The sequence below is a fragment of the Salmo salar genome, chromosome 04, assembly GCF_965601325.2.
Source record: "Salmo salar chromosome 04, fSalSal1, whole genome shotgun sequence".
Classification (NCBI taxonomy): Eukaryota; Metazoa; Chordata; class Actinopteri; order Salmoniformes; family Salmonidae; genus Salmo; species Salmo salar.
The window spans coordinates 80,687,577-80,704,089 of NC_138294.1; the positions used below are offsets into that span (position 1 = coordinate 80,687,577).

Genomic DNA, 16,513 nt, shown 5'->3' on the forward strand with positions numbered 1-16,513 from the left:
TTAACCTAAATATCACTGCCATTAATGTTAACTTACGTATCACTGCCATTAATGTTAACCTAAATATCACTGCCATTAATGTTAACTTACATATCACTGTCATTAATGTTAACTTCTCTAGGGCTGGCGGGACGAAATCGTCCCACCTACGTAACAGCCAGTGGAATTCTGTGGCGCGTTATTCAAATACCTTAGAAATGCTATTACTTCAATTTCTCAAACATATGACTATTTTACACCATTTTAAAGACAAGACTCTCGTTAATCTAACCACACTGTCCGATTTCAAAAAGGCTTTACAACGAAAGCAAAACATTAGATTATGTCAGCAGAGTACCCAGCCAGAAATAATCAGACACCCATTTTTCAAGCTAGCATATAATGTCACAAAAACCCAGAAGACAGCTAAATGCAGCACTAACCTTTGATGATCTTCATCAGATGACACACCTAGGACATTATGTTATACAATACATGCATGTTTTGTTCAATCAAGTTCATATTTATATCAAAAAACAGCTTTTTACATTAGCATGTGACGTTCAGAACTAGCATACCCCCCGCAAACTTCCGGTGAATTTACAAAAAATTTACTAAATTACTCACGATAAACGTTCACAAAAAGCATAACAATTATTTTAAGAATTATAGATACAGAACTCCTCTATGCACTCGATATGTCCGATTTTAAAATAGCTTTTCGGTGAAAGCACATTTTGCAATATTCTCAGTAGATAGCCCGGCATCACAGGGCTAGCTATTTAGACACCCAGCAAGTTTAGCACTCACCAAAGTCAGATTTACTATAAGAAAAATGTTATTACCTTTGGTGTTCTTCGTCAGAATGCACTCCCAGGACTTCTACTTCAATAACAAATGTTGGTTTGGTCCCAAATAATCCATAGTTATATCCAAACAGTGGCGTTTTGTTCGTGCGTTCAAGACACTATCCGAAAGGGTAAAGAAGGGTGACGAGCATGGCGCATTTCGTGACCAAAAAATTCTAAATATTCCATTACCGTACTTCGAAGCATGTCAACCGCTGTTTAAAATCAATTTTTATGACATTTTTCTCGTAAAAAAGCGATAATATTCCGACCGGGAATCTGCATTTAGGTAAACAGACGAAAGAAAATAAAGCACGGGGTCGACTCGGGCATGCGCCTAAGCCCATTGTTCTCTGATCGGCCACTTGCCAAAAGCGTAAATGTGTTCCAGCCTGGGGCTGCCTCGATATCATTCAGCTTTTTCCCGGGCTCTGAGAGCCTATGGGAGCCGTAGGAAGTGTCACGTTACAGCAAAGATCCTCAGTCTTCAATAAAAAGAGCCAAGATGAACAACAACTTGTCAGACAGGCCACTTCCTGTACAGAATCTTCTCAGGTTTTTACCTGCCATATGAGTTCTGTTATACTCACAGACACCATTCAAACAGTTTTAGAAACTTTAGGGTGTTTTCTATCCAAAGCCAATAATTATATGCATATTCTAGTTACTGGGCAGGAGTAGTAACCAGATTAAATCGGGTACGTTTTTTATCCGGCCGTGTCAATACTGCCACCTACCTCCAACAGGTTAACCTAAATATCACTGCCATTAATGTTACCTTAAATATCACTGCCATTAATGTTACCTTAAATATCACTGCCATTAATGTTAACTTAAATATCACTGTCATTAATGTTACCTGTGTAGGCTGTCATTGTAAATAAGAATTTGTTCTTAACTAACTTGCCTAGTTAAATAAAGGCTAAATTAAATATATATTTTTTACATAAATATCACTGCCATTAATATTCAGTTAAATATCAGTGCAGTTAAAGCTGGAATGTGTTCTTGGTGAAACTGCCTCGTCCGGTTGTGATATTACAACAACAAAGTAGTTACTTCAAACAGCGAACACTGTTTTTCCCCTCAGACATAATTGCACGAGGGACAGAACAGCAGACTATCTACTGCAGATTATTATTTTACCACGATGCTGGATGCTCCTCTCCTCCGTTTCATCAACAAAACAAAGACAATACAAAATGAGCTGGGGTGAACAGTGGCGCTGTTTCACCTCATGCTGATATACGCTTTAATGTTCAGTAAAATATCACCCACATAAGATTGTATTTTGCCATCATCTGGGACAATAGGGATGGGGTCATGCCAGATTGGTTTCTGTATTCAGTAAAATGCTGATAAGACTGCATATGCATTCTAGACTAAGTGTAGAAAATATTAAGAACAAATACCCCAGTACAACTACAGCACTGCTCATGCGTTCTAAAACAACACCAACCAGTCACATTGAGCTGTATCCAGTGGATGATGTTAATGTGGATAATGTTGTGTCCCAGGCTCAGGAGCAGCTACATGCAGACATTCTCAGGTACAAGGCCAAGATAGAAGACCTGGAGAAGGAGCTCGCCCACAAAGGACAGGTAATGACATTACCCCCAATACAGACCAATGGCATTACCCCCAATACAGATCAATGACATTACCCCCAATACAGACCATTGACATTACCCCCAATACAGATCAATGACATTACCCCCAATACAGACCAATGACATTACCCCCAATACAGACCAATGACATTACCCCCAATACAGACCAATGACATTACCCCCAATACAGATCAATGACATTAACCCCAATACAGACCAATGACATTACCCCAATACAGATCAATGACATTACCCCCAATACAGACCAATGACATTACCCCAATACAGATCAATGACATTACCCCCAATACAGATCAATGACATTACCCCCAATACAGGGCTCTGTTGGTCAGCGTAGATCACGATAAAGGGAAACGGCTGCCATTTCGGATGGGTCCTACGACATAGAGAAAGGCTATACACAATGTCCCAGTTGCATGGACGGCTTGAACTGCACGTGACCTTAGTTATTATGCAATTATTTACCTACTACGGGTACCAAATGTAACAGGGCTGTGAAAAAAAGAGTGTTGGACTGTTTAATAGTGATTCGTCTTGGTGACCAAGAGGAAATGTCAATGAATAGTATTGATTCGGTTGCCCCACAACAGACAATAACAATTTTGAATAGGGTTGTGATTGACACTACTATTTCATACACTGTTGGTCAGATCAGTTAACAAACTGAAATGCTCTCCATAATGGGATAGCTACACTGAGTGTACAAAACATTAGGAACACCTGCTCTTTCAATGACATAGACTGACCAGGTGAATCCAGGTGAAAGCTGTAATCCCTTATTGATGTCACTTGTTAAATGTAGATGAAAGGGAGGAGACGGGGAGGAGACAGGGTAAATAAGGGTTTTTAAGCCTTCAGACAATAGAGACATGGATTGTGTATGTGTGCCATTCAGAGACTGAATGGTCAAGACAAAATACACTGCTCAAAAAAATAAAGGGAACACTTAAACAACACAATGTAACTCCAAGTCAATCACACTTCTGTGAAATCAAACTGTCCACTTAGAAAGCAACACTGATTGACAATACATTTCACATGCTGTTGTGCAAATGGAATAGACAACAGGTGGAAATTATAGGCAATTAGCAAGACACCCCCAATAAAGGAGTGGTTCTGCAGGTGGGGACCACAGACCACTTCTCAGTTCCTATGCTTCCTGGCTGATGTTTTGGTCACTTTTGAATGCTGGCGGTGCTTTCACTCTAGTGGTAGCATGAGACGGAGTCTACAACAAACACAAGTGGCTCAGGTAGTGCAGCTCATCCAGGATGGCACATCAATACGAGCTGTGGCAAGAAGGTTTGCTGTGTCTGTCAGCGTAGTGTCCAGAGCATAGAGGCGCTACCAGGAGACAGGCCAGTACATCAGGAGACGTGGAGGAGGCCGTAGGAGGGCAACAACCCAGCAGCAGGACTGCTACCTCCGCCTTTGTGCAAGGAGGAGCAGGAGAAGCACTGCCAGAGCCCTGCAAAATGACCTACAGCAGGCCACAAATGTGCATGTGTCTGCTCAAACGGTCTGAAACAGACTCCATGAGGGTGGTATGAGGGCCCGACGTCCACAGGTGGGGGTTGTGCTTACAGCCCAACACCGTGCAGGACGTTTGGCATTTGCCAGAGAACACCAAGATTGGCAAATTTGCCACTGGCTCCCTGTGCTCTTCACAGATGAAAGCAGGTTCACACTGAGCACGTGACAGACGTGACAGAGTCTGGAGACACCGTGGAGAACGTTCTGCTGCCTGCAACATTCTCCAGCATGACCGGTTTGGTGGTGGGTCAGTCATGGTGTGGGGTGGAATTTCTTTGGGGGGCCGCACAGCCCTCCATGTGCTCGCCAGAGGTAGCCTGACTGCCATTAGGTACCGAGATGAGATCCTCAGACCCCTTGTGAGACCATATGCTGGTGCGGTTAGCCCTGGGTTCCTCCTAATGCAAGACAATGCTAGACCTCATGTGGCTGGAGTGTGTCAGCAGTTCCTGCAAGAGGAAGGCATTGATGCTATGGACTGGCCCGCCCGTTCCCCAGACCTGAATCCAATTGAGCACATCATGTCTCGCTCCATCCACCAACGCCACGTTGCACCACAGACTGTCCAGGAGTTGGCGGATGCTTTAGTCCAGGTCTGGGAGGAGATCCCTCAGGAGACCATCCGCCACCTCATCAGGAGCATGCCAAGGCGTTGTAGGGAGGTCATACAGGCACGTGGAGGCCACACACACTACTGAGCCTCATTTTGACTTGTTTTAATGACATTACATCAAAGTTGGATCAGCCTGTAGTGTGGTTTTCCACTTTAATTTTGAGTGTGACTCCAAATCCAGACCTCCATGGGTTGATAAATTGGATTTCCATTGATTATTTTTGTGTGATTTTGTTGTCAGCACATTCAACTATGTAAAGAAAAAAGTATTTAATAAGATTATTTTTTTCATTCAGATCTAGGATGTGTTGTTTAAGTGTTCCCTTTATTTTTTTGAGCAGTATATTTAAGTGCCTTTGAACTGGGTATGGTAGTAGGTCCCAGGCACACCGGTTTGTGTCAAGAACTGCAACGTTGCACAGTTTCCTGTGTGTACCAAGGATGGTCCACCACCCAAAGGGCATTCAGCCAACTTGACACAACTGTGGGAAGCATTAGACTCAACATGGGCCAGCATTCCTGTGGAACGCTTTTGACACCTTGTATAGTCCATGCCCTGACGAATTGAGGCTGTTCTGAGGGCGAAAGGGTGGGGGTGCAACTCAATATTAGGAAGGTGTTCCTAATGTTTTGTACACTCAGTATTGCATTACAGTAAAAATATCAACCTACTAGAAAAAAACGTATCGATATTGATCTACTGGAGCATATATACATTATATAATGTTATAATATATTGTTATTATATATAGATGTTAGATATTTCATAAGACAAGCCTCATCAGTGCGTTGTAACCAGAGAAATAGACTGGTAAACTCATTGGTACACTCAGTCTAATTCCATGGTTATAAGTAACAGAAGACAATGTTTCCCTCATTGAAACTGGGTTCTCCTCTGGCAGGACTCCAAGTGGGTAGAGGAGAAACAGCTGTTCTTCAGGAGGAATCAGGAGCTGCTGGAAAAGGTCTGTCCTTCTATGATATCATTGATATTATAATAGTATTGCATTTACACCATTCATCATCACATGGAAGCACTTTACTTTCTGCAGTAAAGTCAACTCACCTCACCCTCCACTAATGTCCACTTCCGAGAAGGGTGATGCATGGTAGCCATTTTGGATCTGAACATTCACTATGCACCACTTGATATTGCAGAGGTATGGAAGTCCATGCAACTGGCAGGCTCTGACCTTCATGCTATCCATCTGGTCTTCTGCAGGTGGAGAAGTTAGATGCAAAATGTGGTCGACAGCAACAGGAGCTGCAAGACTCCAAGGACCAGAATGAGCTCCTGGAATTCAGAATACTGGAACTAGAGGTGGGCCTGGTTATGACAGGTTAATGAAGCATACTGTACATTTGAATGGAATCACAGCTGTTTACTTAAATAAAATTGTGTAAGATCAGTGGTGGACTAGATAAATAAATATAATGGGTTTGTAATATTCCCATCAATAGATGTTTTACTAAATTGATAAGAACAGAGACGTACAGATCATACACTTTACTTCAGGCTTGTTTGGGGAACCTCTGTATTCAGTGTTACAGTCTCTCAGCTCAGTGTTTCTCAGCCCCAACACACACACACACACACACACACATACACACACACAAACACTGTGCAGGCTATTTTCTCTGTTCCGAGCACATCTAGGCCCAGGCCGTGCGGAGCATGATAATTCCTGCCCCAAGACCTACAGCCCAGCCCAGCACTGCTTGCTGCTTCTGCCAACATGCTAATCAATTGCAGTTTTTTTTCATGGCCAGGCTGAGACAGGCTCAGAACACAGGGCTTTGTGCATTCTGTGCTGCAGTGCAGATACTGCAATAAGCCCCCAAAAGGATGGTGCTTCCATCTACTGGATAAAGAATAGAACAACAGAAAATATCCCTGCACTGAATCCCTCCACATTCTTCTTTGTCCAATCATAAAAATATATATACAGTACCAGTCAAACGTGTGGACACACCAACTCATTCCAGGATTTTTCTTTATTTTTGCTATTGTCTATATTGTAAAATAATAGTGAAGACATCAAAACTATGAAATAACACATATGGCATTATGTAGTAACCAAAAAAGTATTAACCAATTCAAATCATGTTATTTTTTAGATTCTTCAAAGTAGCCACCCTTTGCCTTGATGACAGCTTTGTACACTCTTGGCATTCTGTCAAACAGCTTCATGAGGAATGCTTTTCCAACAGTCTTGAAGGAGTTCCCACATATGCTGAGCATTTGTTTGCTTCTTTTCAAAATAAAGAAAAACCCTTGAATGAGTAGGTGTGTCCAAACTTTTAACTGGTACCGTATATGTTTTATTGTCACATACACAGGATAGGTGCAGGGAAATGTGTTGTTTTACAGGGCCAGTCATAGTACTAAGGCGCCCCTGGAGCAAATTAGGGTTAAGTGCCTTGCCGAAGGGCACATCGACAGATTTTTCACCTCGTCGGTTCCATCCTTTTAACCAATGCTTTTAACTGATGAAATAAATGTAATTTTCCTCCTGTAGGAGCGTGAGCGAAAGTCCCCTCCGTTTAATCATCTCCGCATGCATCCGTTCTCCGAGGGTGTCAGCGCCCTACAGATCTACTGCATGAAGGAAGGAGTGAAGGTATAACCCATCTCAATAATATCTGATAGCGTTGTAACATTTTACATTTTAGTCATTTAGCAGACGCTCTTATCCAGAGCTACCTACAGTTAGTGCATTCATCTTAAGATAGCTAGGTGAGACAACAACACATCACAATCGTATCAAGTACATTTTTCCTCAGAAAAGTATTTTTTTCACCAAAGTCAGTTCTTTTTTTTTTTTATAACACGTGATATTTTGTCTTCCTGCTAAACAATGTCAGGCGAAATAGGATGCTGATTGTTTATTTCAATCCTTTCCCAGGATGTCTGTGTACCTGACCTGATCAAGCTCCTAGACATTCTGGGTGATAATGGGGTAAGTCTGTTGGAAAGGGCTCTATAATATGTTGTTACTGATGTTTTGCCAATGTTTTCTAATCACTCCTTCTTTGCCAAATTATTAAAAATCAAGATTGTTTTATCTTATTTTTATTTTATTTATTCAGAATTTGCGAAATGAGGAGCAAGTGGCCATTATTCAAGCTAGCACTGTCCTCTCTCTTGCTGAAAAGGTATGCCAATCAAAACAAATATTGTTGCTTAGTTCAAAGTTACTTGTAAGCAATGTCATAGCCATTCATATAGCATTGTTACTTATCGAAGTCATTGTGGTGCATTGTGCTGTCTTTGTCTCCCCCTAGTGGATACAACAGATTGAGGGAACAGAGGCAGCTCTGCATCAGAAGATGATTGACCTGGAGCTAGAGATGGTGAGTTCCTTCTCCCTTCACATCCCTCACTCACTGTCACGTCACGCTAGCTCGGCTTGACTCGAGTCGTTTTTACTGCGTTTCATGAAATTAAAATGTCATATTGCTGCTTATATGGTTTATGGGCGGCAGGTAGCCTAGTGGTTAAGAGAGTTGGGCCAGTAACTAACTGAAAGGTCGCTGGTTTGAATCCCCGAGGCAACTAGGTGAAATATCTGCCGATGTGCCCTTGGGCAAGGCACTTGACACTAATTGCTCCTGTATGTCGCTCTGGATAAGAGCCTCTGCTCAATGACGTAAATGAAGAGTGTATGTGCACAAGATATTTACTCTCCTGTGTTCCTGGTTTCCTCCCAGTCTTGTCAATATCGCTGAGATGTTTCCACTATTCCAGGTTTGTAACTGTGACATAAGCAGGATGTATGTTGTTATCTCGCAGAAGCAGACGAGTGTGTCTCTGAATATTGCCTACAAGCCTGGCACATGTTGTGTAATATATCATGTTTGTGTGGAAGAGATGCTCAAACAACTATAAGGTGTATAGACAACACTACCTGTTGACGTGATGTTAGGGACTGTTGAGGATGGTACTGACTTCTTCAGTCACAGTATTGAGATCAAAACACTGACCAGAGAGCACTGTCCCCCACAGGAGATGTTCTGCAAGCAGAAAGGCTATCTGGAGGAGGAGCTGGACTACAGGAAGTCAGCCCTGGATCAGGCCTACACGGTAACTGTTGCATTCCCCCTCATTCAACCTCCTGCCTTTAAATACACAATTGCTTTTTTATTGGCCACAAACATGTTCCATTTCAAATGAACTTTGAACATACTGTAAGTGTAACATAGATTGTTGTGTGCAATGCATTCACCTCTCCCCTAGCCAGTACCGACTTGTAGATGATGGCTATCTACGTACATTATATTATCGTCACTTTGGCTAACTACCCCCTCAACCTCCACCCACAGCAAATCCAGGAGCTGGAGGCTACACTCTACAATGCGCTGCAGCAGGACAAGGTGATCGGGTACGGCGAGCCTCTGAGTGACATGCAGAAGGACGAGCTACGTACGTCCGTGGAGAAGCTACGCAGACAGATGCTGAGGAAGAGCAGAGAGTTCGACTGTCAGGTTCTGGCTGAGAGGATGGAGCTGCTCCACCAGGCCCATCAGGTACAATATACAGTCACACAATATATGCCATTCAGCTGACGCTTTTGTCCAAAGCCACTTACAGTGTATTCATACATGTACATTTTCATGGGTGACCCCAGTGGGAATCAAACCCACTATCCATTAAAATGTATTATGAGTACACTCCCTTTGATGACTCAACATGAGACATGACTCAACAGATGAGGACAGTCTGTTGGACTTGCAGCTGAAACTGTGTTCTCTCTGTGAGTCGCCTTGTCTGAGACTTTAGACCTGAAGCTTTGTGTTAGTGGACACATTTCTTAGTCACACAGACAACCCAGGGTCGATACCTGTTGGTTAGACCAGAGTATTCTAATGTCTAATTCTATGGTGGTTACACCAAGGTATTCCAATGTCTAATTCTATGGTGGTTACACCAAGGTATTCTAATGTCTAATTCTATGGTGGTTACACCAAGGTATTCCGATGTCTAATTCTATGGTGGTTACACCAAGGTATTCTAATGTCTAATTCTATGGTGGTTACACCAAGGTATTCTAATGTCTAATTCTATGTTGGTTACACCAAGGTATTCTAATGTCTAATTCTATGGTGGTTACACCAAGGTATTCTAATGTCTAATTCTATGGTGGTTACACCAAGGTATTCTAATGTCTAATTCTATGGTGGTTACACCAAGGTATTCTAATGTCTAATTCTATGGTGGTTACACCAAGGTATTCTAATGTCTAATTCTATGGTGGTTACACCAAGGTATTCTAATGTCTAATTCTATGTTGGTTACACCAAGGTATTCTAATGTCTAATTTTATGGTGGTTACACCAAGGTATTCTAATGTCTAATTTTATGGTGGTTACACCAAGGTATTCTAATGTCTAATTCTATGGTGGTTACACCAAGGTATTCTAATGTCTAATTCTATGGTGGTTACACCAAGGTATTCTAATGTCTAATTCTATGGTGGTTACACCAAGGTATTCTAATGTCTAATTCTATGGTGGTTACACCAAGGTATTCTAATGTCTAATTTTATGGTGGTTACACCAAGGACAAGGCCGACAGTCACACCAGTAGAACCCTGATGGACCTGCGTAGGAGTCAACATATGGCATTCACTTAACATGAGGGATTCACACTTGTACCTACTTTGATGAAAGAAAGGTCAATAAAATGCAGTATGTTTAGAAAGAATAGAAGGATGACTTTCACAGATCCTCAGTCCTAACATCAGTTCAATACTTAGTATGCAACACTCACACCTGACATGAACTTTATATTGTTACGCTAAGCAGTTACAACATTTAACAGAATGCAGCATATGTTTACTGGAATGAACAAGAGGTTTTTCAACCAGAATTGTAATTTACTGTAACGTGGAACAAAGATGATGCAGCTGCTGCAGTTCCTAAATGCTACTGTAGAGGGCGATGTTCCATTGATTTACAGTTTACTGGCTGATCCACTCCAGGGGGTAGCAGCATCGTGTGCCAGCCTCTCACACACGCAGCTGGTGAACCCCTTACCAGGCTACTCCAAGGGCAGAGCTGTCAGCACACCTGTCTCACCCATGGTTTTACAGAAAGCATTTCATGTTTCAATAAACCATGCCACAGGCAGATGCTCCAATGAAACCCCAAATGTATCTAAATCATTTTTACTGATACACCAAAAGTGTAATACTGATGTTTACCTGACTGTACAATACATATATGTTTTCTTAACGTTTGTTGTAAAGTTTATTTATATTTCCAGCAGTGATTCAAAAGTGTATGTAAAATATAGATTTATGGAGCATATTTGTGTTGGCTTGGCATAAAGTTAGTTCAGCTATAGCATGCAATGTTACTGTTGAATAGATGTAATATACTCACTAAGGGAACAACAATGTTTTCAGAGAATCCGAGACCTGGAGGATAAGACAGACATTCAGAGGAGACAAATTAAGGATCTGGAGGAGAAGGTAAGATAGTTTTTTACCGTCACACACGTTTTTGCTCTCTCCTCCCTGTTGGCTATAAACTGACTATGCCTGTGTCCCAAATGCCATCCTATTTCCTATCTAGTCCTATGGACCCTAGATAAAAGTAGTGCACTGTATAAGAAATAGGAACTCAGCCCCTGTGATGCTTCTGTGACCTGAAGGGGCCTGTTAAAAGATGAAATATAATGTGTTGTTATCCCTAAGGCTTTGCACTTGACTGACATTCAGTCTGTCTTCTCCTTATAGTATCCTTACAGTCAAGCATCAGGCAGACCTCTGTCTCACTGAACCCCACATCACTGACTAGTTAATGAACCAAACATAATGAGGCGTGGCCAGTAGTTCTGCTTCCATTGTTGCACGACACAGAGGGGGAGGTGCGGTTTGGTCAGGTCAGCGCATATAGTCAGGACCTCGGCCCTGTTAGAGTTAAAGTCCTGAGTGGCTCCCGAGTGGTGCAGTGGTCTCTCAGTGCTAAAGGTGTCACTACAGACCCTGGTTCGATTCCAGGTATCACAACTTGCTGTGATTGGGAGACCCATAGGGCAGCGCACAATTGGCCCAGTGTCGTTAGGGTTTGGCTGGGGTAGACTGTCATTGTGAATAAGAGTTTGTTCTTAACTGACTTGCCTAGTTAAATAAAGGTAAAATATAAAATAAATTAAAAGTTGTATATGAACCAAGTTGTACATTACATTTTACTGTAGTTCTGTAATGGCTATGCTCTGTTTGACACCATAGAGGCTAGTCATATCAGGACTAGATTTCTCTGTATTTAAATAAAGTTCAATTCATTGATTAATTGATAGTTCCCCTACCTAGTAGGACAGTGTCTTTGTAACTTTCTTAAGTATCCTCTGTTTCTGCTTGTAACTAACATGTCTTCTGTTTTTCCGACTCTCTCCTCTCTCTTTCTCTCTCGCTCTCTCTTTTTCTCTCTCTCTTCCTCTCTCTGTCTCACTCACTCGCTCTCTTCCTCTCTCTCTGTCTCACTCACTCTCTCTCTTCCTCTCTCTCTGTCTCACTCACTCCCTCTCTTCCTCTCTCTCTGTCTCACTCACTCCCTCTCTTCCTCTCTCTCTGTCTCACTCACTCCCTCTCTTCCTCTCTCTCTGTCTCACTCACTCCCTCTCTTCCTCTCTCTCTGTCTCACTCACTCTCTCTCTTCCTCTCTCTCTGTCTCACTCACTCCCTCTCTTCCTCTCTCTCTTCCTCTCTCTTCCTCTCTCTCTTCCTCTCTCTCTTCCTCTCTCTGTCTCTCTCTCTGTCTCACTCACTCCCTCTCTTCCTCTCTCTCTTCCTCTCTCTCTTCCTCTCTCTCTTCCTCTCTCTTCCTCTCTCTCTGTCTCACTCACTCTCTCTCTTCCTCTCTCTCTGTCTCACTCACTCCCTCTCTTCCTCTCTCTCTTCCTCTCTCTCTTCCTCTCTCTTCCTCTCTCTTCCTCTCTCTCTTCCTCTCTCTCTTCCTCTCTCTGTCTCTCTCTCTGTCTCTCTCTCTGTCTCACTCACTCCCTCTCTTCCTCTCTCTCTTCCTCTCTCTCTTCCTCTCTCTCTTCCTCTCTCTTCCTCTCTCTCTGTCTCACTCACTCTCTCTCTTCCTCTCTCTCTGTCTCACTCACTCCCTCTCTTCCTCTCTCTCTTCCTCTCTCTCTTCCTCTCTCTCTTCCTCTCTCTCTTCCTCTCTCTTCCTCTCTCTGTCTCACTCACTCCCTCTCTCTTCCTCTCTCTCTTCCTCTCTCTCTTCCTCTCTCTTCCTCTCTCTCTGTCTCACTCACTCTCTCTCTTCCTCTCTCTCTGTCTCACTCACTCCCTCTCTTCCTCTCTCTCTTCCTCTCTCTCTTCCTCTCTCTCTTCCTCTCTCTCTTCCTCTCTCTTCCTCTCTCTTCCTCTCTCTCTGTCTCACTCACTCCCTCTCTTCCTCTCTCTCTTCCTCTCTCTCTTCCTCTCTCTCTTCCTCTCTCTCTTCCTCTCTCTCTTCCTCTCTCTTCCTCTCTCTGTCTCTGTCTGTAGTTTTTGTTTCTGTTCTTATTCTTTTCTCTTGCCTTTATCCTTTGGCCTTGATGTCTGTGACATCTCCTGCAGCAGAGGTGAGTCTGGCCTGGTCAATAAACTCAAGAAAATGTTCTCATCTTCCTCTCTGCACTCATCTGTTTCCCCTGTTGTTCTTCATCTCCCTAGCGACCATCAGGACCTGTGATAGTCATGAGTGAAATCGTCTTTGTAGTGTAGCCAACGTGTCTTTCCACAGTTTTGATTCATGAAGTTCCATTGTTTAGGGAATCATGCTATATGTAACTAATACTTTTCCTTTCCATTGAAGCCAACCCATTTTTCCTTCACAGTTATGAAGAAGAGCATTATTTAGTGCTAACCTTTGTCAGACTGGGACGTTGTGTTCTTGGCATGTAAGCTTTGTTTGGTCTGCCGGCTGCTCGGCCACTTCGTCCTCCGTATGGATAATGCTGTAATGTACACACAACCATTGTTGGATTGATCTCATACTCTTCTATCGCTGTCTCTTTCTTCTCTGTTTGCAGACAGCGTGGAAACCTGGAGATTGTGTTTGTGACTGCCGTGGGTTTTATTTTGGGGAGAAGAGAGTCGACTTTGTGACTCATATTGTAACAGTGAGTGGAAATGGAACTGTTGTGTGTCGGACATGGCTGGGAATTCACACCTGTTTGATTTGGGACCTCACTCTGGGGATATACATAATGTATGCTGCACTGCACTGGACTGATCCTTGGACCATGGAACTTCTCTCAACTCAGTGGGATAACTGGAACAGAACCCTCAGTCGGAAAACACACACACACACGTGTAAACAGTCATATAACTGTACACACTGATACAAACATACTGGAAACACACACACTCATGCACACATACACACATCAACCCACTTTTAAAGACATAAAGGAAACCAAAGTCTAGGAGATCTTATCTCTGCCATGCAGGGGAACGCTACACCATCCATCTACTCCAAGACTACACCCTGACGACATAACGACTACCCCCCGACTACCCCCCAGACTACCCCCGAATACCCCCCCGACAACCCCCAGACTACCCCCCCGACAACCCCCAGTCTACCCCCGAATACCCCCCGACAACCCCCAGACTACCCCCCGACAACCCCCAGACTATCCCCCCGACTAGCCCCAGACTACCCCCCCGACTACCCCCAGACTACCCCCCCGACTAGCCCGAGACTACCCCCCCAACTACCCCCAGACTACCCCCCCGACTACCCCCCGACAACCCCCAGACTACCCGCCCGACAACCCCCAGACTACCCCCCCGACTAGCCCCAGACTACCCCCCCGACTACCCCTAGACTACCCCCCCGACTACCCCCAGACTACCCCCAAATACCCCCCCGACTACCCCCAGACCCACCCCCCCGACTACCCCCCCAGAGTACCCCCGACTAGCCCCAGACTACACCCAGACTACACACAGAAGAGGACAGGAAAGACTGCTGTAGGCTACATCAACAGGCCTCACCAGACCACAGTCCTTCCAACTCTCTCCCTCTCCTCTCTCTTATAAACCTGAACGGACGCGCTTATGTATGAATGCACCCCTTCACAGGAGTGACGAGACATGATCAGGACCTGTGAGTGTGGTGACTGACTGATCTGATGGTGACTGACTGATCTGATGGTGACTGACTGATCTGATGGTGACTGAATGACTGATCTGATGGTGACTGACTGACTGATCTGATGGTGACTGACTGATCTCATGGTGACTGACTAACTGTTCTGATGGGGATTGACTGACTGATCTGATGGTGACTGACTGACTGTTCTGATGGTGACTGTCTGATTTGATGGAGACTGACTGACTGTTCTGATGGTGACTGACGGATCTGATTGTGACTGACTGATCTGATGGTGACTGACTGTTCTGATTGTGACTGACTGTTCTGATGGTGACGGACTGACTGTTCTGATGGCGACTGACTGACTGACTGTTCTGATGTTGACTGACTGACTATTCTGATGGTGACTGACTGACTGTTCTGATGGTGTCTGTCTGATCTGATGGTGACTGACTATTGTGATGGTGACTAACTGACTGTTCTGATGGTAACTGTCTGTTCTGATGGTGACTAACTGACTGTTCTGATGGTGACTGACTGTTCTGATGGTGACTAACTGACTGTTCTGATGGTGACTGTCTGTTCTGATGGTGACTAACTGACTATTCTGATGGTGACTGACTGACTGTTCTGATGATGTCTGTCTGATCTGATGGTGACTGACTATTCTGATGGTGACTAACTGACTGTTCTGATGGTGACTGTCTGATCTGACGGTGACTGACTGTTCTGATGGTGACGGACTGACTGTTCTGATGGTGACTGTCTGTTCTGATGGTGACTAACTGACTGTTCTGATGGTGACTGACTGTTCTGATGGTGACTAACTGACTGTTCTGATGGTGACTAACTGACTGTTCTGATGGTGACGGTCTGTTCTGATGGTGACTGACTGTTCTGATGGTGACTGACTGACTGTTCTGATGGTGTCTGTCAGATCTGATGGTGACTGACTATTCTGATGGTGACTGACTGACTGTTCTGATGGTGTCTGTCTGATCTGATGGTGACTGTCTGTTCTGATAGTGACTAACTGACTGTTCTGATGGTGACTGACTGTTCTGATGGTGACTAACTGACTGTTCTGATGGTGACTAACTGACTGTTCTGATGGTGACTAACTGACTGTTCTGATGGTGACTGTCTGATCTGATGGTGACTAACTGACTGTTCTGATGGTGACTGTCTGTTCTGATGGTGACTAACTGACTGTTCTGATGGTGACTGTCTGTTCTGATGGTGACTGTCTGTTCTGATGGTGACTGACTGACTGTTCTGATGGTGACGGACTGACTGTTCTGATGGTGACTGTCTGATCTGATGGTGACTGACTATTCTGATGGTGACTGACTGACTGTTCTGATTGTGACTGACTGTTCTGATTGTGACTGACTGACTGTTCTGTGACCAGGAGACACAGTACATGGGACACCCAGGATAATGTGTCTCCTCAGGCTCAGACCAGCTGAAACAGCTCAGGTGATGGCAGAGAGAGAGAAGTACGGGAGAGAGGATCCACTATGTGCTCACACACTGACCCACCAGATCTCCTTTTCAACAGAAGACCAAGGTTTCTGTCTGTAGACTTTAACTGTCATTTTTTAAACCAGCGGACAGAATGGAATTAGGTCTCTGGTTCTACTTCCTTTCCTTTTTTAATAAACCAAAAGTCCCAGTCGAACCCCATGTACCAAGATTTCCACAGAGAAAAGACCCTCTATATGGCTGTGTAATATATAGATTTGTTGATATGTACATGTGTCTTGATGATTTCCTGTAGTCTCTTTTCTTCTTCCTGTGAATATGAC

The 16,513-nt window shown here is 43.8% G+C and overlaps 1 protein-coding gene across 4 annotated transcripts in view; it reads left to right on the forward strand.

Annotated features, from left to right (window-relative positions):
• The window catches only part of jakmip2 (janus kinase and microtubule interacting protein 2), a 42,300-nt gene extending 28,126 nt beyond the window's left edge, over window positions 1-14,174 (forward strand). For 2 of the 4 annotated variants that reach the window (XM_014198025.3, XM_014198024.3), the window contains exons 11-22: window positions 2,345-2,428; window positions 5,507-5,569; window positions 5,827-5,925; window positions 7,124-7,225; window positions 7,511-7,564; window positions 7,695-7,760; window positions 7,890-7,958; window positions 8,611-8,688; window positions 8,928-9,131; window positions 11,012-11,077; window positions 13,109-13,185; window positions 13,636-13,771. In XM_014198025.3, the coding sequence (XP_014053500.1) occupies window positions 2,345-2,428; window positions 5,507-5,569; window positions 5,827-5,925; window positions 7,124-7,225; window positions 7,511-7,564; window positions 7,695-7,760; window positions 7,890-7,958; window positions 8,611-8,688; window positions 8,928-9,131; window positions 11,012-11,077; window positions 13,109-13,159 (936 nt within the window). In that variant the 3' untranslated portion in view covers window positions 13,160-13,185; window positions 13,636-13,771. Of the gene's footprint in view, window positions 1-2,344; window positions 2,429-5,506; window positions 5,570-5,826; window positions 5,926-7,123; window positions 7,226-7,510; window positions 7,565-7,694; window positions 7,761-7,889; window positions 7,959-8,610; window positions 8,689-8,927; window positions 9,132-11,011; window positions 11,078-13,108; window positions 13,186-13,635 lie in introns of all 4 variants that reach the window. The other 2 variants (XM_014198021.3, XM_014198022.3) reach the window with 1 other exon arrangement.
• The last annotated feature ends 2,339 nt before the right edge of the window (window positions 14,175-16,513 follow it).